The sequence below is a fragment of the Eretmochelys imbricata genome, chromosome 14 (genome assembly GCF_965152235.1).
Source record: "Eretmochelys imbricata isolate rEreImb1 chromosome 14, rEreImb1.hap1, whole genome shotgun sequence".
Taxonomy (NCBI): Eukaryota; Metazoa; Chordata; order Testudines; family Cheloniidae; genus Eretmochelys; species Eretmochelys imbricata.
In genome coordinates, this window is record NC_135585.1 from 28,032,604 (window position 1) to 28,057,903 (window position 25,300).

General features: G+C 46.2%; 1 protein-coding gene across 1 annotated transcript; it reads right to left on the minus strand.

Annotated features, from left to right (window-relative positions):
* Positions 1-5,055: 5,055 nt before the first annotated feature.
* Positions 5,056-6,015, minus strand: LOC144274432 (olfactory receptor 14A16-like). Its single transcript, XM_077833260.1, has one exon. It carries the CDS (start codon positions 6,013-6,015, stop codon positions 5,056-5,058), a length of 960 nt encoding a protein of 319 aa, XP_077689386.1.
* Positions 6,016-25,300: the final 19,285 nt, after the last annotated feature.

Sequence of the window (25,300 nt, forward strand, 5' to 3'; positions counted from 1 at the left end):
TCTATAGTAATGGAGCACAAGGATGCAAATCTATTTCCAGTGATGCTGATGTTTGTGTGTTGGGGACACGTCTTCTAGAAACCACACAAAGACCCCCAGTCCATTTCTTAAGGCCACCATGAAGCCATCACAAGGCACAAACTTTGATGCTTATGCCAACATAGTCACTAGCGGCCTAGCGGGGGAATGGTCCCTGTGCACCCCTAGGCAGTGATGAAGGCAAGGCTGGATGTTGAACACTGCAAAGCTCAGGGATGGATGTTTCTGTTTGGCCAATGATGAAGAGAGGGGCCATTTGTAAAATCTGACAATAGATCATTTTCCACTTGACAAAGCCCTCAGCTGGCATTTTCAAAGAGGCCTCATTTTCAAAGCTACCCAGTTACCACTGACTGTCAGCTATCCAATGAATATCAACCTTTCTCGTGTACCCTGCTGGGACCACATTGTTATGCATGATCTAGAGGTGAGATGGTCCCTATCTCAGCTGAGATGGGAGCAGCCTTATATTTTAAAACCTCAAACTCATGAATCTTTGGTCCTGGGGTCTGTGTCTGGCTCATTTTAAAGGGACAGGGCCATTTGTAGAACCCATGTCTGGATACGGCTGCAGTTTACAAAGCCCTTCAGTGTTAGGAAGGGCTCAAAAATACGGTTTTTGGATCTGTCTTCAGTCTTCTGGGATGATATTGTTAAAGCCTCTTCCGGGATATCAGACACTCAGGGCTAGATTCACAGAAGGAATTAGGGCCTGATTTTTTTAAGGTATTTAAGCATCTAGTAGGACTTTCAAAACACCCTTTGATTTCAATTGGATTTAGCTACCTAAATGCTTTTGAAAATCCCACCAGGCACCTAAATACCTTTAAAAATCTTGCCTTTAGGTATTCTAACGATGAGCATTGCAGCACCTAACATTTAGGCACTTAGAAAATCCCCATGATTCCTAAAGCCTGTGTTTGGAGCCCAGGGTCCCTGTTCAGTGAATGGGGAGAGGTAAACACCGAAATGGGATCCACAGTTGCCAGCATGCGGTGGGGAGGTGCCTAACCTGACCACTGGGAGATGATGACTAGACTCGGGTGTGCCAAGCTCCACCCCCTCACAGAGATAGTTGCCTATGTCGACCTGTTGGGTGGCGCCTATCCCTGCTTGTGATGCATACCTGGGAACCCTCTCCTTGGGTCAGGCCCCTCCGGTGTTTTGTGTGAGAAGGAGAAGGCCCTCCTGTTTCACTTTTAGCCCAGTGGTTAGGGTACTTACCTGGCCATGGGGAAACCCCCAGTTCAAGTCCCCCCTCTGCCTATGAAGGAGAAGGGATCTGAACGGGGATCTGCCACCTTTTGGGTGAGTATCCTAATCACTTGGTTGTGGGATATTCCCATGTGGGGCTCCCTCAACCTCTCCTGTTCAAGCTGTTCCACTTTGGATTAAATCATTAAAGAATCATTGGGTCAAAGAGGGAGAGAGAGCTCATGAGAATTACCCTGTAGCCTGGTGGTCAAAGCACTCACCTGAGAGACCCCGTGTCCAGACCCCCTGCTCCAATAACTCTTTAATTATTTTTCCAGACTGGAACAGCTTCAACTGGAGTGACTGTGGGAGCCTCACATCAGAATACCCCTAACACTGATGACATGGACAGTGGCACAGCGTCCTTTCTCTGTGCAAGTCCTTGTCAATGTTGATCTCTCTCTCTCTACTCCATTCATCGGTGTGGTGCCGAAAGTCACTGAATCTTCCGACCTGTCTGTGATACTTCCAAGCAAACCAGAGTATGTTAAAAATATATCCGGTCAAAACAGATCAAAGTTCAAACACTAAGTGCGTTAGGATGAGCTGTTTGTAAATGAGCGATGGAGTAAGATATAGTCATACAAAATCTTTGCGAAATAATGTGTAATAAGGAGTACTTATAAGAAAATCATGATCTGGACATAGACAATCATTAGCAGGAAAAGAAGCACAGTAATTTGCACAATAATTTCCATAGATTATTCATTATCTAGTGTGACAGGGTCGAGCCAGATGGCTACAGGAGAGTAGTAGAAGGCAGATATATTAGCCCCAGGTTAAGTAGGTCCCTTTCCCCTGGGTAAGGTAACAGGGAAGGTACCAGAACAATCAGGAACCTTCTGGAGACAATTAAGACAGACAGGCTGATTGGCTGCAGGTGTTCTAATCAAGAAGCTGCTAGAATCAATTAAGGCAGGCTAATCAGGGCACCTGGGTTTCAAAAGAAGCTCACTTCAGTTTGTGGTGCACGTGTAAGGAGCTGGGAGCAAGAGGCGGTAGGAGTGAGAATGTGGACTGTGGGAGGACTGAGGAATACAAGCATTATCAGACACCAGGAGGAAGGTCCTATGGTGAGGATAAAGAAGGTGTTGGGAGGAGGCCATGGGGAAGTAGCTCAGGGAGTTGTAGCTGTCGCACAGCTGTTCCAGGAGGCACTCTAGACAGCTGCATTCCACAGGGCCCTGGAGTCGAGGGTGAGCCCGGGTTCCCCATAAACCTCCCAACTCCTGGTCAGACACAGGAGGAGTTGCCCTGGACTGTGGGTTCATGAAAACGGCCAGACTGAGGGCTGCCATGAAGCTCAAAGGCAAACAAATCCGCTAATAAGCGCAAGACCCACCAAGGTAGAGGAGAAACTTTGTCACACTAGCTAGCTAGCTCATGTAATTTACAATCAAATAGAAATCTATCATTATCACTCAATGAGATTGTGGGTTAGGACAAGGAATGGTCCTGTCTGTCTGTCTCTCTGGCTAATCACATACTCTGCTTTTGTCTGTCATATATGAAGTGTACACAACCATGCACAAAGATGATATTCTAATACTACTAACAGGCCAACTTCTGAGATCCTTTCTCAGCTTGGGTGTGAGTACATCTACACGGGAAGGCGTATGGAACACCAGATCAGTGCACGTGATGGCACTTGTCCACTTACACCAGGGCTAGAACAAAATGACCCCAGACAAGAAGACAAGAAGACCCCAGACACCAGTGTTCATGTCACTTACTTTAAAACAGTCTTTCCACCATAGCAAGAATGACACTGTTTTTCATCCCCACAACAGAACGGATGTGGACAAATTGGAGAGAGTCCATTGGAGAGCAACGAAAATGATTAGTGGGCTGGGGCACATGACTTATGAGGAAAGACTGAGGGAACTGGGGTTATTTAGTCTGCAGAAGAGAAGAGAGAGGGGGGATTTGATAGCAGCCTTCAACGACCTGAAGGGGTGTTGCAAAGAGGATGGAGCTAGGCTGTTCTCAGTGGTGGCAGATGACAGAACAAGGAGCAGTGGTCTCAAGTTACAGTGGGGGAGGTAGAGGTGGGATATTAGGAAACACTATTTCACTAGGAGGGTTACCTGGGGAGGTGGTGGAATCTCCATCCTTAGAGGTTTTTAAGGCCTGGCTTGACAAAGCCTTGACTGGGGTGATTTAGTCGGTGTTGGTCCTGCTTTGAGCAGGAGATTGGACTAGATGACCTCCTGAGGTCTCTTCCAACCCTAATATTCTATGATGCTAGACTCATTTAGGTTAAAATAATAAAAAGATGCCTTACATATTGTCAAGATTCCTTCCCCACTCTGAACTCTAGGGTACAGATGTGGGGACCTGCATGAAAGACCCCCTAAGCTTATTCTTACCAGCTTAGGTTAAAAACTTCCTCATGGTACAAACTTTGCCTTTGTCCTTGAACCCTATGCTGCCACCACCAAGCGTGATACACAAAGAAGAGGGAAAGAGCCCACTTGGAGACGTCTTCCCCCAAAATATCCCCCCAAACCCTACACACCCTTTCCTGGGAAAGGCTTGATCAAAATCCTCACCAATTTATACAGGTGAACACAGACCCAAACCCTTGGATCTTAAGAACAAAGAAAAAGAAATCAGGATCTTAAAAGAAGAATTTTAATGAAAGAAAAGGTAAAAGAATGACCTCTCTAAAAATCAGGATGGTAAATACCTTACAGGGTAATCAGATTCAAAACATAGAGCATCCCTCTAGGCAAAACCTTAAGTTACAAAAAGACACAAAACCAGGAATATACATTCCATTCAGCACAGCTATTTTACCAGCCATTAAACAAAAGAAATCTAATGCATTTCTAGCTAGATTACTTACTAACTTTTTACAGGAGTTCTGAGCTGCATTCCTGATCTCTTCCTGGCAAAAGCATCACAAAGACAGACATACCCTTTGTTCCCTCCACCCTCCAGCTTTGAAAATATCTTGTCTCCTCATTGGTCATTTTGGTCAGGTGCCAGCGAGGTGATCTTAGCTTCTTAACCCTTTACAGGTGAAAGGGTTTTGCCTCTGGCCAGGAGGGATTTTATAGCACTGTGGAGAAAAAGGTGGTTACCCTTCCCTTTATATTTATGACACATATCATTAATAATACAATAATATCCCAACAATCTACACATAATCATGTCAGTAGGAACTAAGCCATGCATAATCCTCTTTTGCACACTTTTGTCATTGTGGGGAGCAAACCTTTAGTTCGCTCAGAAAACCCCATCAAAGAGATGACATATGGATACTCCCAAGAAGGGACAAACATTGAAAATCCCATCTCACCAAACACTCACCATCTTCTCAGGCCTTTCCACCTCCAAAACCTCCTAAAACAAACAAACAAACTAAACCACCAATCCACCAGTTAAGCAAAAATAAGCTAAAAATCTGACAAACAAACAAACAAAAAACACAAAAAACAAATGCATCGATACCTCCATCTGAGTTTTTATCCCAAAATATAAGAAGAGCCAAAGACCTCACCAGGGACTCTGCTATGACTACTGATTTTATAGGCAAGGGTCTCAGGTAGTATGGTGATCGGTAGCAGTATATGATATATTCCAATCTTATTTCCATTGGTGTAAACCTATAGAAACTCCTTTTTTTCCTGAGTCATGTTTGTCTGTATCTGTACTAGTGCAAATACCCAATTCCGCATAAACAGAGTGCACAGTATTTTCTTATGGAGGCAATAATGTCATCAGATTTTATTTATAAAGAAATACAGAATGAAATTGCTACCGAAGGAGACATATGGACATTTTGTTCTTAGTGAATAACCTCCAACCAATCTGTTTACTCAGTGCACCTTTGATCTCTTTGTTTCTCATGCTGTAGATGATCGGATTCATCATCGGTGGCAACACAGAATAGAGAACAGCCACTATGAGATTCAGACGTGAGGTTGAGCTGGAGGTGGGTTTCAGGTAGGCAAAGGCAGCAGTACTAAAGAACAAGGACACCACGGTGAGGTGAGGGAGGCAGGTGGAGAAGGCTTTATGCTCACCCTGCTTAGAGGGGATTCTCAGCACTGCTTTGAAGATCTGAACATATGACACAATGATGAAAAGAAAGCAGCTTAAGCCTAAGAATGAACTAAAGATGAGAAACCCAACTTCAATGAGGTACAAGTCAGAGCAGGCGAGATTGAGGAGCTGGGGGATTTCACAGAAGAACTGATCCACCGCGTTGCCTCCACAGAAGGAGATTTCAAACGTGATCCCAGTGTGCAGTGCAGAGGAGAGAATACCAGTGATCCAGGCACTGGCTGCCATTTGGACACATGCTGTCCTGTTCATCACTGTCTCATACTGCAGTGGTTGGCAGATGGCGACGTATCGGTCGTACGCCATGATGGTCAGTAAGGCAAAATCTGCTGAAGCGAAGAAGAAGAAGAGAAAGACTTGGGCAACACATCCAGAATAAGAAATCGATCTGGTGTTCGTGAGGGAACTGGCCATGGATTTGGGGATGGTGACAGAGATGGAGCCGAGGTCTAGGATGGACAGATTCATCAGGAAGAAGTACATGGGGGTGTGAAGGTGGCGGTCAAGGGCTATGGCTGTGACGATGAGAAGGTTCCCCAGCAGGGATATCAGGTAAAGCAGTAGAAACACCACAAAGTGTAAAATCTGCAGCTCCCGAATGTCAGAGAATCCCAGGAGAAGGAACTCGGTCACGGCAGTTTGGTTGGACATTTTCTTCTGCAGTACACTGTGCAATGTCTGTGGAGGGAATGAGAAAGACAATGGTCAGGATTAGAGCGACGGAGGGAATGGCCCTGATTCCCCTTTCCCTAATATCTCATTCTATGAATGTCAAAGGTGCACAGAACTCATCACTTACAATGAGTAGGTGTTGTTAGTGCTCCTCGCCTCTGACAATCAATGAGTCACGTTACCACACTAGTGTAAATTAGGTCAGCTCCTTTAAAGTCAATGGAGCTTCATCACTTTATCTCATCTGAGGATTTGGCCCAAGGTGTGGCTTGATAAAATGCAATATGAAGGATGGAACAAAGCACACTCCAAACCGAACAATTCTCACAACTTGGGTATGAAACTGATCAACTAAAATTCTAACACAGCTGATTCTCACTTTGCAGGGCAATATGATGTTGACTCACCCAGCATCGTAAATAGCAGCTCATCTGTCATTTTTCTACCCCAAGCTCTGTGCATAGAGGCTGGTTGGAAATTTTCAGCTGTGTTCTTTTTAATGGAGATTGGTTTTTAAGCTAAATAACACATCTCAGAATCTGTCTGCTTTTCTCAAACATTTTGGGATTGTTTTGTAAAAAAAAAAAAGAAAACTAAAAAAACAAACTATATTGGTTTTGGAATATAAAAAAATCAGTTTTCAGCAGAAAGTTTTCATTTGCCAAAAACTGGGGTGGTGGTGGGGGGAAATGGATTTAGGGTTTTCAGTGAAAAGTAAAAATTTTCCTAATGGGAGGAAAAATTCCAGTCAGCAGTAGGTATTTGATTAAACTGATGGGAAAGATCTTCACCAGTTCGTATTGTAATTCATATTTATCATCTTAATTCTTCCCTGTATGTTGATCCCCCAACACATTTAATTGAAATAGCAAACTTCCTGTGCTAGCCTTTGTGGATTTTTTCCCAACGGAAGACACATTCAGTCATCCAGCACTAGGATTTTTTGGTCACTATCTATCTATATAGCAGAATCTAGAAGCTAAAGGCACAGGTATCTGAGAATCCTTTCAGCCTCATTCTGCGATTCAACTAGGCTCAAACCGATTGCTCTCTGCAGACGAGCTGTGAGTAGCTGGCGTTGAGCTGCACTGACATTAAAGGACTGATGCTGCGGGAAGGTGATTTATCCATATCTATTTCCTGAGGGTTAGCAGGACTCACGCCCTGGAGCCCTGCAGAGCTCAGAAGCAGAGATTCAGAGGCAAGGGCACAGAAACAAAGGTGATAACGCCAAAAGGGCCATTCAGACCCTCTAGTCTGACCCCAGCATAACACAGGGAGTACAATCGCCACCAGGGTTCCCTGATTCCAGCCAAGCTTCTGTGTTATCTGTGGGCCAGCATTAAAAGATAGCACCTAACCTGCTCAGATGCTATTGTAAATCCCCAAAGGTGCCTTGCTCCTTCTTTAGGTGCTTAAACCCTTTGTAATCCTGGTCCTGTGTCTATCTTGTTAACTTCCAAGGAAATCCTGGAAATATGGGTTCTAGTCCCATTTACCTCCTGTATGTCTTTTGGCAACATTGAGATAGACTGGCTTTAACTGGTGGTTCAACTCTGAGCCTAAAGGTGCTGGTGTGCATAACATATCAACTGTTGCTATCAGCTCTGCTGCTTATTGAATTTTGACCTTCCAGTAATTATCCCTTTGACACAGAAACAAACCCAATTTCAAGAGAAAAAATGGTTTTGAAATTATGCTATTATTGAACAGTATTAGTGTTCCCCTCCCTTGTTTAAAGCTCCATTCCAAATTAGAGATGTTTGGAAATTTAGATTTTTTTTGTAGTAGTAGGAAAATGAGTTTTTTGTAGGAAAACGAGTTTTTGAACTAAACAAAAATGTTCAGGGAAAGTATCTCCTATACTCAGATATTTGGTTTCATTTTTTTGAAATCTGCAAATCCCAATATTCTCTGGTTTGCAATGTGCAATTTCCAGTTTACAGTAGTTCTTAGCTGAAAAGAAATTAGTTGTTGCTTGCTGAACCCTGCAAACATTTCTGATTTCTGATGCAAAGTCATTGTCCACCTTCTTTTTCTCTGACTGGATCTAGATGTCTGACTAGACTGAGAGTTAATTCCTTAAAGAATTCAAATTGTAACTTATATTTCAGTTCTTACATTCTGCTGAAAAGAAATCTGACAGGCTCTAGCTGTTTGATAATAAAAGTCTTTAAAAGTTCCAATTACAATTCATATCTCTATTATTAAATTTGTCTGTACATTAATACCTTCACATGTAGAATTGAAAGCAAAAATGTAGTCTGTTGGTCTTTGTGGATTTTTTCCCAACGTGCGATGCTTTTGATCCTCCAGGATTCTTTGGTCATCTCTCTCTCATGCCCCCATCACTGTATTATCCAGCAGCAGTTTCCATGTCCCTTTGCTGGATTTCCTGAGTCTCTCTGAAGTTCCTAGTAGACAGGGATCCACTCCACAGAGGGGCGCTCCCTGCTCCCCTCCTTGGACAGGCTTGGCTGGGAGACGAAGGACTAAATGGGATCAGAGACTGAAAACTCCCAGCTCTAGAGCTGATCCTATCTTGTGCAGGGTTCAGATATTGTCATAGCCCAGGATGTCCCTACTCTGGGGCTAAACAGTTGAATCCGGTCTCCAAGACTTTACACCCAGCTCTGATCTCACCTCTGGAGCAAACCACCCTGACAACCTGCCCAACTCTAACCCCACAGAGGGAGAACAGTACCCGCCCTTTATCTCACTTGATGGCAGCATCCCTGGAAGGACCCTTGGCTAAAAACAAGGCAGGGCAGAGGCCCAAAGCATGTCCCAAGGTGTTTGTAGAATGAATCATAGAATGAATGAATCATAGAATCTCAGGGTTGGAAGGGACTAAAACAGCGATTTCTAACAGAGACACATGATCCACAATAGCGAAGAGCCTTGTCGCAGCAGAATCTCAGCTGGCCTGGAATAGCCTGTTCCTTCATTAACATCACATAATCACTTCTGGGGGAGCAGAGACTTTTTTTCCCTCCTGCATTGTATCAGCAGCTCTTGGGATGCCTCTGCAAGAGGAACCCACAGCTCAGCCTGCCTTGTCTGACTGAAGTCAGTCACCAAGAGGTACCCAGAGGTGAAGACTAAAAACTAAGGGCCAGGTCATAGGCTTGTGTAAATTGTTACACTTCCACTTCCATCCGATGAAGTGAGCTGTAGCTCACGAAAGCTTATGCTCAAATAAATTGGTTAGTCTCTAAGGTGCCACAAGTCCTCCTTTTCTTTTTACTTCCATTGAGTTCATGGTAGTTTGGCCTATTTACGCCAACTGGGAATCTGGGCCTTGGATTTCCGTCGAGCGATGTCAATTTACATCAGCTGGGGATCTAGCCCATTACACAGTTATAAATCCATATTTTTTGCCTGCCAATGTGATCTGAAGCTGATTCAAAAGTTCTGAACCAGTTTGCACTTTCTTAGCTCTTTGCCCCATGGGTTTAATTACAAGTGTAACTTTTATTGGTGGCGGAGAATGGTTCAGTCCTTCTAGGGATAGAACTTTGGAGGAATTCAGTGTTGCACAGTTTTCAAGTATCTCATCTTCAACTTCTGTTGGGATGAATGGCCCAAATCTTTCTTTCTTTCTTTCTTTCTTTCTTTCTTTCTTTCTTTCTTTCTTTCTTTCTTTCTTTCTTTCTTTCTTTCTCAGCCATTACATTAATTTTTCTCTTGCTACAGACAGCACTAAACCAAAAAGCTCAATGAGCTGCAGATGCAACGCTGCAAGACTTTTAAAAAATATTGAATTCACACTGGTCGCCCAGCAGGTGTAAATTGGCTGTAGCTCCTTTGGAGTCAATGGGCCCTGCTGCCTATTCTGCAGAGTGTTAATCGCCCACTTCATGTTAATTGCCCACTTCATTTTAAGTGGTCTCCTACAATATGTGTTTCAGAGTAACAGCCGTGTTAGTCTGTATTCGCAGAAAGAAAAGGAGTACTTGTGGCACCTTAGAGACTAACGAATTTATTTGAGCATGAGCTTTCGTGAGCTACAGCTCACTTCATCAGATGCATACCGTGGAAACTGCAGCAGACTCTATATATACACAGAGAATATGAAACAATACCTCCTCCCACCCCACTGTCACACAATATGTGTGATCCCCTTATGCATAACAATCTGTCCCACCTTGTACTGATCATGGACACTATGGTTCTCTTCTCCAGACCAGAGGAAGAGCTCTGTGAAGCACAAAAGCTTGTCCCATCCACCAACAGAAGTTGGTCCAATAAAAAATGATACCTCACCTTCTTTGTCTCTCTCAAATCTTGAAAAGTCTTGCAGGATGGGAAACCCATTTTCCACCCAGCTGCATTCTTCAGGTATTCTTCGCTGCTCTGTGCCTGGTTACCCTGTAGATCGAGATTACAATACAATTTAGCTGTAGATCTCAAAGTGATTTATCAAGCTGGGTTAGGATCATCATCCTCATTTTTCAGAGTGTACAGAGAGGGGAAGTGACTGGCTAGAGGTCACACAGCAGCTCTGAGGTATATAACCCGGGTGTCATGAGTCCCAGTCCCTTCGGGTATGTCTACACGGGGATAAAAGCCCTGTGGCATGGCTTCGGCAGGCCTGGGTCATCTGACTCGGGGTTGCAGAGCTTGGACTGTGGGGCTAAAAATTGCTGTGTAGGATCCGAGAGCTCGGGCTCCAGCCTGGGTCCGAATGTCTACACAGCAATATTTCAGCCCCGGAGCCCAAGCCCCATGAGCTCGAGTCGGCGGATCCAGGCCAGCCATGGCTTTATTAATCCCTGTGAAGGCATACCTGAGTAATGTCGCTCCCTCTGGTCACGTAGCAATTGTGACACTGACAGGCCAGCTCAGGTCAGAGCAACAGGCCTGTCATAAAAATAAAGGGAAGGGTAAACCCCTTTGAAATCCCTCCTGGCCAGGGGAAAGCTCCTCTCACCTGTAAAGGGTTAAGAAGCTAAAGGTAACCTCGCTGGCACCTGACCAAAATGACCAATGAGGAGACAAGATACTTTCAAAAGCTGGGAGGAGGGAGAGAAACAAAGGGTCTGGGTCTGTCTTATGCTGGTCTTTGCCGGGGATAGACCAGGAATGAAGTCTTAGAACTTTTAGTAAGTAATCTAGCTAGGTATGTGTTAGATTATGATTTCTTTAAATGGCTGAGAAAAGAATTGTGCTGAATAGAATAACTATTTCTGTCTGTGTATCTTTTTTGTAACTTAAGGTTTTGCCTAGAGGGGTTCTCTATGTTTTTGAATCTAATTACCCTGTAAGATATCTACCATCCTGATTTTACAGGGGGGATTTCTTCATTTCTATTTACTTCTATTTTTATTAAAAGTCTTCTTGTAAGAAACTGAATGCTTTTTCATTGTTCTCAGATCCAAGGGTTTGGGTCTGTGGTCACCTATGCAAATTGGTGAGGCTTTTTATCCAACATTTCCCAGGAAAGGGGGGTGTGCAAGTGTTGGGAGGATTATTCATTGTTCTTAAGATCCAAGGATCTGGGTCTGTAGTCACCTAGGCAAATTGGTGAGGCTTTTTACCAAACCTTGTCCAGGAAGTGGGGTGCAAGGTTTTGGGAAGTATTTTGGGGGGAAGGACGCGTCCAAACAGCTCTTCCCCAGTAACCAGTATTAGTTTGGTGGTGGTAGCGGCCAGTCCAAGGACAACGGGTGGAATATTTTGTACCTTGGGGAAGTTTTGACCTAAGCTGGTAAAGATAAGCTTAGAAGGTTTTTCATGCAGGTCCCCACATCTGTACCCTAGAGTTCAGAGTGGGGGAGGAACCTTGACAAGGCCGATTCACTTGTGTGTTATTAGGGCTTCCCCTACCCTCCCTTGGTTCTTGTCATGCAGACAGAAAGCAGGTAGCCAGTGTCCAAACTGCCAACAATGCATAACCACAGCTCTTTACACCAACAGAGCTTCCTCTCCCTCCTCCTTTGTAGTGGGCTTAGTTATACCTGAGGTGTACGCCCCGGTACCCTGAACCCTGGTACCACCCTTGCAATTTATGGTCATATTCCGTTTTGGAGGGTCTTGAGTCTGGGGGCTTCGGTACCACCTCTTTTGTACCCCGTGGGAGGGGTAGGGAGTGAAGTTATGCACCGGTCAGGGTTACCTTTTTCATTGGTTTTTAGTGTTCCTTATAGCTTCCCCCATCTCCCTGGCCCCTCCCAACTGGTTACTTGACCTTGTCTTGGGAGAGGAATCAGGCAGCCGTCAATTATACACTGTATATCAAACTCCCGCCATATCCAGCAACACTGGAACCCTATTTCTTATCTTTTCTCTTTGTATTGAAAAACCCCCGTCTGTAGGCAGAAGCAACACACAGTGGTGTCCCCCCAGCCCCTTGTTCACATATGTTGATAAGGGTATAAGACACAAACAATTCTATTTTAAAACCTCAAAATTCAAGTGGGCAAACAAAACCCAAAATTCTATCTCAGGCAAATAAACAGGACTACATACTATATTACCATCATTAACTTGTGACTATCAAAGAAATGTTAAATGTACTAATTCACTCAAGAGTTAATTTAGTTCAACGGAAATGGGAATGATATTGCCTTCACTTATCTGTAACCCGTTGTATGCTATCCCTTTACATTATGTATATCCCTCTACTTAATTAAACCTAGATCAAAATTGTGAATTTACTTGATGTGTGAACTTCATGAAAACTAAGGAAGGATTGTTGTCTGCTGTTACATTGCAATTTACATCGCATGTATCCCCGTAATTATGTTTGCCCATCAAATGCGATTGGAGCCTTGGAAATGTAAATGAAGAACATGCTACCTTCAAAGCACTGGTCATTGTGTTGGACAAAGGGAAATCCACAGACCCAGTCTGCGTTTAGTCATCAGAGGAAAAACCCATGCTGTGATGGAAACACTTGCCAGATTTCAGAGTAACAGCCGTATTAGTCTGTATTCGCAAAAAGAAAAGGAGTACTTGTGGCACCATAAATTGGTTAGTCTCTAAGGTGCCACAAGTACTCCTTTTCTTTTTACTTGCCAGATTGCTTTCCGGGGAATACAGCTGTGAGAATGGATCCAGGGAATGGTTCTGTCTCTCTGAGCTGTTTGGACACTTTCAGAGAACATTCCAGATGCAAGCAATGTGCCAGCAATGCCCCTCTGCCATGTACATTGGTCAAACTGGACAGTCTCTACGTAAAAGAATAAATGGACACAAATCAGATGTCAAGAATTATAACATTCATAAACCAGTCGGAGAACACTTCAATCTCTCTGGTCATGCGATTACAGACATGAAAGTCGCTATATTACAACAAAAAAACTTCAGAAACAGACTCCAACGAGAAACTGCCAAATTGGAATTAATTTGCAAACTGGATACAATTAACTTAGGCTTGAATAGAGACTTAGAATGGTTGGGTGAGCTGTAGCTCACGAAAGCTCATGCTCAAATAAATTGGTTAGTCTCTAAGGTGCCACAAGTACTCCTTTTCTTTTTGCGAATACAGACTAACACGGCTGTTACTCTGAAACAAAGTAAAACTATTTCCCGATGTTTGTTTATTTCTTCCCCCCCACTCCCCCCCCATACTGTTCCTCAGTTGTTCCTGTTAACTGCTTGAAATGGCTCACCTTGATTATCGCTACAAAAAGTTTCCCCTCCTTCCCCCCACCCCGCTCTCCTGCTGGTAATAGCTCATCTTAATTGATCACTCTCCTTACAGGTTTGGTTTTTTGGTTTGGTTTTTTTCTCATGTTCTCTGTGTGTATATATATGTCCTCACTGTGTTTTCCACTAAATGCATCCAATGAAGTGAGCTGTAGCTCACGAAAGTTTATGCTCAAATAAATTGGTTAGTCTCTAAGGTGCCACCAGTACTCCTCTTCTTTTTGTGAATACAGACTAACACGGCTGCTACTCTGAAACCTGAAAAGATGCAAGACAGAGATCCCCAAAGTTATCTTGCGTAACCCTGAGAGACTTAAGGAAAACTAGCAGATACCACATCTCTGCTGTCACTTTGGACTGACAAACCTGTTAATGTATTTTACCTGCTTTAAACTCTCAATAACTTTCATTTCTTTTCTTAGCTAATAAAACTTTAGTTAGTTTACTAGAGAAATTTGCTGCCAGCATTGCCTTTGATGTAAGATCAAGAGTATCCATTGACCTGGGATAAGTGACTGACCCATTGGGGTTGGGAGTAACCCAATATAATGTGATTCTTCGTTTTAATAACCTTTTATCACAAAGTCCAGTTTATCTGGTTGGTAAAAGTGGCTGGAGATCCTAGGGGACTGTTTGTGACTCCATGGTAATACTAATATAGTGATCCAGGAGTTGACATTTATTACTGGCTTGGTGAAATCTAATTACCAAATATACCACCAGGGAATGGGCGATGGGCTGGATGATTCCCTGTTCTGTTCATTCCTTCTGGGGCACCTGGCATTGGCCACTGTCGGAAGACAGGATACTGGGCTAGATGGACCTTTGGTCTGACGCAGTCTGGCCGTTATGATACAATGGTTCCTTCTAACCTTGGAATCCATGACTCTGTATTGGTGGAAACCTCTCTTGTTTGAATTCAGAAGTGTCTTCTAAAAAATTAATCCGGAGATTTTAATTAATAATTGTTGTAGGAAAATATCCTTATGAAAACTTACCCTCTTTCTCTGCCTTGGAGATCAGAAAGTTCAGTTGATAGGGCAGGGTCTCTAGAGGAAGAAAAGATCAGAGGAGAGGTGATTTGCCCCTTTTTTGTAGGAAAATAGCCTCATGAAAACAGGGCTGGATTCACAAAGAAACTTAGGCAAGCTGACACTTAGCATCACAACACCCAACGCTTAGGCACCTAGAAAGTCACTGTGATTCACAAAGCCAGAGTCAGGCTCCCAGGCAATCTGCACCATGAATGGGGAGAGAGATGCACCTTGGAATGAGCTTCATAAAAGCCAGCATGCTAGGCGACTCCCTGCTTACGCCAGCCAGTGGGAAATGCCAAGGTGCGGGGGTGTGCTAAGCCCCGGCCCCCTCAGGGAGTTCTGCGACTGAATCTGGGCAGCACCGTAGGCGCCTCCCTCGGCGTGGGATTCTCAGCTGCGAGCCCTCTCTTGATGACCAGCACCTGTGCCATTTTTTTTGCAAGAAGCCTGGCGGGGGAAGGAAACCCACCTCGCTCATAACTGTTAGCCCTGTGGTTAGAGCACTCAGCTGGCCTTTGGGAGACCCCTGGTTCAAGTCAAGCCTGTGCCGCAGAGGGAGCAGGGATTTGAAATGGGATCTACCACCTCTCAAGGAGCGCCCTAATCTCTGGGCTGCAGGATTGCGGGGCTGCGGGGTGCCCACATGCTCTCCTGTGGGAGTGGTTCCACTGGGGATTCGGGCCTAAATTCCATTTGGGAATTCGGGCCTAAATCTCCTTTGCAAATGGGACTTCGGCCCTAAAGTCAGTTGGTGCTCTTGAAAATGTGCTCGAAGGATCTTCTTCTGTAATTCCCCGGGGGTGAGGTGTTGCAGAGCCACAGAGAGGATTTAAAAACACAGCTCCCATTCATTTCATGGCAACTGGGCATCTCAGGCCTCATTGTCAGCCCTGCTTACTTTCCTTCTATGCTGTATATGTCATGCTGCCAGGGAAGAGAGAGGCCTTGGGGGCACCAGACCTAACATAGAGACTTAGGGACTCTGTCTAGAACAGCCCTTTGCCTCCAGTGAATCCTCCAAGTGCTGCAGGGCAAAGGGTTGAAGTCGTATCCATTTTGCAGCAGTGTAGGGTAGGGTGCCCTGCTCCCAGGCAATGACAGAGAAAACTATACGAAGAAAGCTGGACATCAGAGAGTTAAAGCTGAGCAACTTAAATGGAAGGGAGTTTTGGTAACAATGTTTAACACACTTTAAAAAAAATAGTACATTAAACTCCAGTGCCTAATGAACACTTGGGAGAAAGAGACTCCTGGTTAAAAATCCTACACACTCACAAGGTGCATAAATATTGTGCTCGATTGTTCGGCATGGGGGAAAGGGCTTGTTCAACATGGTCCCGGGAATCAGCCATTTTCTTCCTTTAATCTTATTGTGGCACTACTACAGCCCACTTTGTCCTTACAGCTAGAGTGGCGTACAGCACAGCGGATTCTGCCCCGAGGGGATTGCTCTGTCCAACAGGCTTTTTAAGGTTCCAATCCACTTGGGCTTCATGGGCCCTAGAATGTTGCAAAACTTCAAAGGTTGTACGGGCAGGACGTGAGCCACTGGTTCAGGGAGGCTAACCCCCAGTCCGGCCCCTTCTGCCAGAGGCCCCCCCAGACCAGCCACGGGGGAAGAGCTGCAGATCCCCGGCAGGAAGCAAGAGGGAGTCTGGGGGTGGAGGGGGCCACGCAGGGCTGTGCCTCCCCTGGCCCGTCATACCCGTCGCCCATGATTTCTGCTTCAGGAGCAGCGAAGTGACCATCCTTCAGCAAACCCGGGAAAATGGGAATTCATCATCCTGGTTTTTCCTTGAGGAAAAAGTTACGCAGATTAACCTTTGTTTCTTAAACAGAAATCTTTCAGGGCACCTTATGCATCAGAAAGTAGCAGAGAACAAACTCCTTGAGAACATTGCTGACCATGTGTTATTTTCCTGTGGCTCGCCTGAAAGCAGCGGTCATCAGCTGTGAAATGCTCAAGCTGGGGCGCTACGCCTCCAGTCTGCAGCTGTGCTGAGATGTTGGTAATGTGACGGTAGAGAACTGCATGACAGGAGTGATGAGAGGCGGTGTGGTCTAGTGGCTAGGGTACTAGGATGGGCATGGGGAGGCCAGGGTTTAATTCCTGGCTCTCCTACTGAGCTGCTTTGTGAGCTTGGTTAAGTCACTGCTGCGTCTGTGCCTCTGTTTCACTCCCACTCCTTTGATTTGTCTCCGAGCATGCCCACCAGATCAGGCCCCGTAGAGGAGAGAAGCAGAATGCCTGGTTTTCCCCAGCTCATGGATTGCTCTGGGTGTGGCCAGGAGACAGGCAGCCAGATGCCATGGGGGGCAGCTGTGCACATGCCCAGAGGCAGAAACACAGGCACTGAAAGAAGTTGTACCCTGAATACACAGGCACTGAGTGAGTCTGGGCTCCTCCATAATGACAGGTTTCAGAGTAGCAGCCGTGTTAGTCTGTATTTGCAAAAAGAAAAGGAGTACTTGTGGCACCTTAGAGACTAACCAATTTATTTGAGCATAAGCTTTCGTGAGCTGCAGCTCACTTCATCGGATGCATAAAAGTGGATTATCATACACATTGTAAGGAGAGTGATCACTTTAGATAAGCTATTACCAGCAGGAGAGTGGGGTGGGGAGAGAAAACCTTTTGAAGTGATAAACACCCATTTTTTCATGCTCTGTGTGTATAAAAACATCCTCACTGCATTTTCCACTTTTATGCATCCGATGAAGTGAGCTGTAGATCACGAAACCTTATGCTCAAATAAATTGGTTAGTCTCTAAGGTGCCACAAGTACTCCTTTTCTTTTTGGGCTCCTACAGGAATTCTGGGGATTGCAGTGGAGCCGAAAACTGGCATTTAGGTGCCTAAACTCCAGATTTATCCACTTAAATCTGGGGTATAGACACCTTAAGTACCTTTCAGAATCCCCAGCCTTTGTCTATCTTGACTGTTTACATCAGTGGTCCCCAAACTGGAGCATGGAGGAACATTTGAGGGAGCATGGCAGGGCCAAGACCAGCCCCCACAAGGGGCAGGAAGGGAGTGCCCCTCAGATCTGCTATGGCCCCCTTGGCCCTGGCTCCTACCCCAGCTCCACTCCCAGCCCCAGTCTTGACCCTGGCTCTGCTCCCAAACCCAGTTTGAGCCCCCGACTCCCGGCAGCCCCACTTCCAACCCCAAGACACCCCCACAGCTGTGGCCCCAGCCTCTGACTGTGGCCCCACTCACAGCTCCTAACCGCAGCTGCGGGTGGGGGGCCATAGCCAGGGTAAGGGAGAGCCTGAGGGGAAAAATTTGGGGACCACTGGTTTAGACTCTCTGTGTGTTTGTACAGAGCCTCGCACAACAAGGGCCCTGATCTCGGTGCCTTTAGAAGCTATTGTAATAAAAATTGCAAACATGCCCAAACCGAAGTAATTACCCTGCACAGCAGATTCCTACCTTGTAGGCCTGGGCAGCCTCCTCTGTGGGGACCACCCTGTGAGTACGGTGAGCCTGGGACTCTCTGCAGATCACACAGATGAGCATTTGGTCCTGGTTACAGAAGAGTTTGAAAGGCTCCTGGTGCACCTTGCACCAACTTCTCCTGCTGCTGTTTGGAAACTCAGCTGCTTGGCTATTTCCACAAAGTTCCCCAGTTGTCTGTTCGGCCTGAGGGTCCTCTGGGGAAAGGTCTCTCTGCACTGAGGACAGGAGACAGCTGTATCCGATCCCTCCCAGCACTGGGCGATGCAGGCTTGGCAGAAACTGTGCCCGCAATCTAAAAACACGGGATCCTTATAAAAACTCAGACAGATGGAGCAAGTTGCTTCATCTCGGAAGCTTTTCAGAGGATTCACTGCAGCCATGGCTCCCTGCAGACAGTGTCACAGGGATCTAAGATGTGGCTTAACCCCAACTGGGCATTTTTCACGTGGCTTCTTTGGGGGCTTTTTTGGCTGCTTTTTTTTTTTTTTTTTTTTTTAAATGTCCTGCCGGAGAACATGATTGGCTCCCTGTTGCCCAGTCCCTCTCCCAACACCCAAAGCAAGGAGAGGGGAAGAAACCAGGACTCTGAGACTGACAGTGCCCAGGGCCAATGGGGGAGAGGCCAGTGCGACAGGTCAGCCCGATAGGGCATTACAGATGAAGGAGGGAACCTGGAATCCAGCTCAGTCAGCTGTGGGTTGGGTTCGTCTTCCCTAAGTGAGGTCCTCGCGGTGAGAGTGTTGCATGCATGCGTGTGTGTGTGTCCGGGCCCTGCAGTGCCTACTCTCTCCCCACCGCCTGCCTCCTGCCTGGACTGCTCGGGGGGTTGGGTGAGCTGATAACAGTGGGCTGTGGTCAGTGATCTTTCTGTTGGTGCATTTCTGGTGGTGGTGTTGCACCTGCATGGGGGAGGGGGGACGCAGGCAGTGGGTGACAGGGGGTTGCAAAGCTGGGGGTGGCTGCAGCATAGCTTGGGCCAAGTTGGGGCCGGGGAGGACTGGGGAGTGGCCAGGCTGGGTTTGGGGGTTGTGGGGGGAGGGAGTGGCGTGCACAGCACCACCGCTGTTGGCCAGTGATGTTTGGGGCATTTCTGGTGGGGTGGTGCGCTGTTGAGGGGGGTCTTTTGGGGGTCCGGTGGTATTACGGCTGTACTAGCGGTCGGCCACTGGCATGACGGACATGGACCGTTGCCGACCCAAAGCAGATTGGCTTGTTTTGGGTGATTTGGAGGGGTGGGGAACGTAGGCAGAAATTAAACCTTGTCTGTCTGAGGAGAGAAATGAAACTGATGTGTAAAAAGTTGCTTAAATCCGCTTCCGATTTTGCTTTGGTTTAGTGTCTATAATGGGGCTACTCAGTCTGCTGCCTCAATTTTGTCACTGCAACATAGTGACGCTGATCCAGGCTGGATCAAATCCAGGGCCCAACTACACCAGAATCCTGTCTCCAGCAGCAGTCGGCACCAGGTGTCTCTGAGGAAGATGGAAGAACCACACAGTCGACAGATTCTACACACATAGTAAACCCAGGCTCAGATTCAGGTTTAAGGCCAGACCCCTCTCTGGACCTCAGTTTCCACATCTCTAATATGGGGTCAATGGTAGTGACAATGATAGGCTCAGCTCCCAACCCTAGCAGCTTGGCTGTTCCATCCCCTACTGTGTAACGAAACTGACTTGAAAGGACTATCCAAGCCCCTCCCAGGCCTGCTCCCATTGTGGGTCTCTCTCCTGGCCGAGCACAGGCTGTTCTTATATCGTCCAACAGGCTTGGATCCTAGTTACATGCTGCTCCTTCTCATGTGACCCCTGCACTTATTCCTTTCACCTGGGGATAGGTTCAGTTGAGCTACTACCCCCTTCATGGCCATCTCACCCTGGGACAGCCTGAAACTGGAAACCTGTGCTTGAACAGTAACTGTTTGCTAGGAAAGGTGCTGAAGACAGAATGGAAGAGGAAATCCTGTGGACTGGATTGAAATTATTCCAAAGGAAAGTGAATGAGAGAAAATGTCCAGCGTTATCCTCCTAGCGAAAGAAATAATTGAAGGTCAGAAAGGACCATTCTGTCCATCTTCTTTGTAACACAAGCCCTAGAACATCACCGAGTGCTTCCTCCAGAAAACCTGCTACGTGGGACTGAGCCAGAGCACGACTTCTGGAAAGACATCTCCATGCATTAGAGCCAGCTGGTCAGAAAAAATCTTTCTTCTCCAGTGACGTGAAGTTAAAGGACACAGAGAAGAAGAAAACCTCGACTCGGGATGTTACTGGAGCTGAAGCAGAGAGGCCAGGACAAACACGGCTAGGGCCCAGGACTGACTATCAGCAGATCTGCCGTTTTCTCTTCCTGGTTATGTTTTTTTCTCTCCTGTTTTTCAAGGCGGGACATTTAGATACATTTGGGGCCTGTCTACGCTACCGGTCTAGAGTGTATTTGTAAGCTGATGACCCCCACATGTTGTTCAGAAGCTGTGGATGACACAAGCTCCCTACGTTTGTTCTGTGCTTAGCCCCTAGGGCACAGCTGGGCTGGGCGGCCTTTTCTCGCTGTGCTGTGCGGAGCAGGTTCTGAGCACGAGGGATACGAAGGACTAATTCTTGAAAATAATTCAAGGACTAATTCTTGAAAATAAATATCAATGAATCCTAGAATATCAGGGTTGGAAGGGACCTCAGGAGGTCATCTAGTCCAACCCCCTGCTCAAAGCAGGGCCAATCCCCAATTTTTGACCCAAATGGCCCCCTCAAGGATTGAACCCACAACCCTGGGTTTAGCAGGCCAATGCTCAAACCACTGAGCTATCCCTCCCCCCAAATAGAACTGCAACCCAAATAAAAAATCACTGCTGCTAACATTGGTGGGTGATAAAATAGTAGCAGAGTGGTAATTAATGATGAGGAGAGGGCAGTGACACAGAGCAATCGGATCCCTTGATAAAGTGGAGCCATTCAAAGAAAACAAGTTGGAAAAGAACCAAAGGAAGGGTCCTATAGCTAGCGACAAAGCATGCAGGCCACACCTACAGAGTGGGGAAGTGTATCCAGGAAAGCACTGACTGTGAAGAGGATTTAGGGCCATGCTAGGCAAGCCATTCAACATGAGCACCCAGGGGGATGCTGTGGTGAACAGGGCTAAAGCCATCATTAGATGTATGAAAAGAGCAGTGAGGAGCATAGGGAGGTGACACACCATGAGGAAGACGGATCATGGAGTCCTGCATTCAGTTTTGGCGTCCACCTTTGAAAAAAGATTTGGAAATATTGGAGATGGGGCAGCAAAAAGCAATGAAACGTTTTGTGGGCTGGAGAAAAATGCCTGTAAATGAGCTATTGAAAGAGCTCAGCCTGTTTAGATGATAAAAAAGATCGGGAGGTGACGTCATTGAAGTGTTGAAGTGACTTCATGGAGAGAAAATATCGGGTATGAAAGGGCTCATTAATCTAGCCGAGAAAAGCATAACAGTGGCTGGAAACTCAAAAGAGACCAATTCGTATTCGAAAGAGGGCACACATATTCAACGGTGAGGATGAATCACCAAAGGAACAAACTAGAAAGGGAAGTGGTGGGAATTCCCCACCTCTTGATGTCTTCTAATGAAGACGAGATGCCTTTCTGGAATGTGTGTAGTCAAAAACTAGCTACTATGCTCTCCAGAAAGCATGTGATATGCAGGGGGTGATATGACATGCACTAATTGTGTCTTCTGTCCATAAAGTCTGCTCATGTATGAAAAACTGAGCGTAGCATGGGGAGAAGCCTCTGATGTTTTACTGTGTTGGGCTGGAGCCCACAATGAACGCTCACAATGAACGCGTGGGGTGATCCAGGGGAAGCAGCTGAAACATCCAATGTGGCTGGACAGGGGCAGGACATCAGCACTGCAAGGGAGGGGTGGGTGTGGCAGTGACATCACAAGGGCCTTTGGCAGGATCTCAGCCTATTGGACAAAGGTGGTGGGGAGGCGATGATCTCACAGAGAGATCTTGACATCAGCCAGGCAGGACAGGGGTGCAGGACAGGGGCAACCTCGGAGATCCCTGTGGCTTTGCTTCAGCACGTCTCCTTCTCGAGGTCTCTCCTGGAGGACTGAGAGAGCATTCACTTGCACGTTCGTCAGCGCAAGGAGGACCCTCTTCGGAGTTTTCTCCTTTTCTTGTAGTGGTTTTGCTCGAAAACAGACGTCCCTATAGAAAAGGTAAGAGCCTTGGAGAGGTTTGGAACCTGTTCAGTCTGATCTATCACGTGCCGGCTGATTTTTAGGAAAGGAAAAGACTCGATTGTGGAGGCAGTATTTTATTTCCGACCCAGGACTTTGTCCCTTAGAATTACTGGGGACGTTGGGGTTTCTCCTTTTTGTTTTCCCTTTTCCTGTCTCTCCCTCTTTTCTCGTCTTCTCTTGCATCTTTGTCCCTTTCCCCTGCTTTCCTTTCACCACCAGGACCTGTCTGTGCATGTGGAGTTGGGGATGGAGGGGGGGCGGGGGGGGTTGCATTCCAACTCTCATTGCGGGAGGCCCTCCCAAAGACATGTGGCTGGAATGGTGCTCTAAGAGTGACTCCCTCCGGTGGTGACCTGGGACATCTGGTGAGAACTCTCAGCTTTCTGCTTCTCAGAGTCTCAATGCTGATTGGGGGAGCTTGGGGCTATTGTGAGGGAGGAGGCTCAGGTCTTTGTTACCCTCTTTTAAGACCAAGGAAATAGGCTGTAACCAAACATGTATTTGATTGCTCTTGCCGCTTTTCTCCATTCATTGTCTTTGAGTAATTCACGATTCTCTCTCTAATGGGCTAGTTCTTCTAAAACACTTACTAAAGAATTAGGTTTTAATAAAGCCAAATGCAACCCCATAGCTCCAGTAACAAAGGAGTCAGGTGGCACCCTACAGAATGGGGGACAATCCGATGGAAAGCAGTGACCCTGAAAAGGATTTCGGGGCCATAGTGGACGAGCTCCTCAACATGATCTGTCAGTGTGAAACTGTGTTAAAAAAGGTTAAAGCCATTCTTGGCTGGATAGAGTAGTGAGGATGGAAAGGGAAGTGAAAGAGCATTGGTGAGACTGATGTTGGAATGTTGAATCCAGTTCTTGTGTCCACATTTTGAAGATTATGTTAAAACAATTGGAGAGGGTACAGAAAAGATTTGTAAGTGAGTGATGGGGATGATGCCTTCTAATGAGACATTGAAAAAGCTCAATCTGTTTAGTATATACAAAAGAAGAAGGAGAAGTGAGTTGCTTGACTTCATGGAGAGAAAATGTTGAGTGTAAATGGCTCTTTTTATGTAGCAGAGGCATGACAAGACCCCATGGATGGAAACAGAAATCAGAAAAAGTATAATGACAATAAGACCCAGATTTGTAAGAGAGTGGTTCGTCATTGGCACAAAGAACCAAGAGAAATGATGGCTTCTCCATCTCTTGATCACTTTGAATAAAGACTAGATGCCTTTCTGGAAAACGCTGAGTAAAAGAAAAGCCCAGCTCTTCTGACATACAGGAGGCCTTAGGATACGCAGGGGATCAGATTAAATGCTGTAACGGTTCCTTCTGGCCATAAAGTCAACTAACTTGTGAAAACCTAATTGCGGCCTGGGGAAGAACCTCTGTGTTCGACTGTGCAGTCGGTGTCACCTCACAAGGAAGAGTCATTGAGTGGGATGATCCAGAGGGAGCAGCTCAAACATCCAGTGTGGCTGGACAGGGGCAGGACATCAGCACTGCAAGGGAGGGGTGGGTGTGGCAGTGACATCACAAGGGCCTTTGGCAGGACCTCAGCCTATTGGACAAAGGTGGCGGGGAGGCGATGATCTCACAGAGAGATCTTGACATCAGCCAGGCAGGACAGGGGTGCAGGACAGGGGCAAGCTCGGAGATCGCTGTGGCTTTGCTTCAGCACGTCTCCTTCTCGAGGTCTCTCCTGGAGGACTGAGAGAGCATTCACTTTCACATTCGTGAGAGCAAGGAGGACCCTCTTCGGAGTTTTCTCCTTTTCTTTTAGTGGTTTTACTTGAAAGCAGACGTCCCTATATAGAAGGTAAGAGCCTCGGAGAGGTTTGGAACCTGTTCAGTCTGATCCATCAGGTGCCGGCTGATTTTTGGGAAAGGAAAACATTAGATTGTGGGGGCAGCATTTTATTTCTGACCTAGGACTTTGTCCCTCAGAATTACTGGGGACATTGGGGTTTCTCCTTTTTGTTTTCCCTTTTTCTCTGTCCCTCCTACTTTTCTCTTCTTGCTTCCTTTTTCCTTTTCCTCTGCTCTCCTCCCACCACCAGGAGCTCTGTGTGTGGAGCGAGGGCCGGATGGGAGGGGGGTTGTGGGAGGCCCACACAGAGAGGTGAGACTGGAATAGTGCTCCGAGAGTGATCCCCTCGGTGGTAACCAGGGCCATTCTTTGGGCTATTTGTTGAGAACCCTTAGCCTCCCACCCCTCAAAGTCTCAACCTTGACTGGCTGAGGAGGGGGCTATTGACAGGGAGGAAACTCTAGTCTTTGTTGTTCTCTTTTATGACCAAGCAAATAAGTCACAACCAGTTACATGTTTGACCAATGTGGATGCTGCTCTCCATTCATTGTCTCGGAGCAGTTCGTGATCCTCTCCAACATTCCAATTCTTCTCAAATACTTGCTGAATAATTACTATGAACAATTGTTGGTCTGTAGCTCATTTGAGAGCAACTCTGCTACTGACTGGCTGCACCAGCTAAGACAAGTCCCTGCTCCTTTCTCAGCCTTCGTTTCTCCTTCTCTCAAGAACGAATAACAATCCTCTCCCACCTACCTCACCATGGATGGATGCTGGGGATCCACTGAAGAGTGTCACTCGGAGCAGTGCAGACTAGGAGGTGTCCTATCACACTGAGCCATATCCGATTATGACCTAATATTCTATTGGTTTTGTATTTTATTCTTTTGAAATTGTGAAGAGCAGCAACTACTTTGCTCAGACTGAAGCATCTCATCTAATTTTCCAAATCATAGTTGGTTTCAGAGTAGCAGCCGTGTTAGTCTGTATTCGCAAAAAGAACAGGAGGACTTGTGGCACCTTGGAGACTAACCAATTTATTTGAGCATAAGCTTTCGTGAGCTACAGCTGTCGTGAGCTACAGAT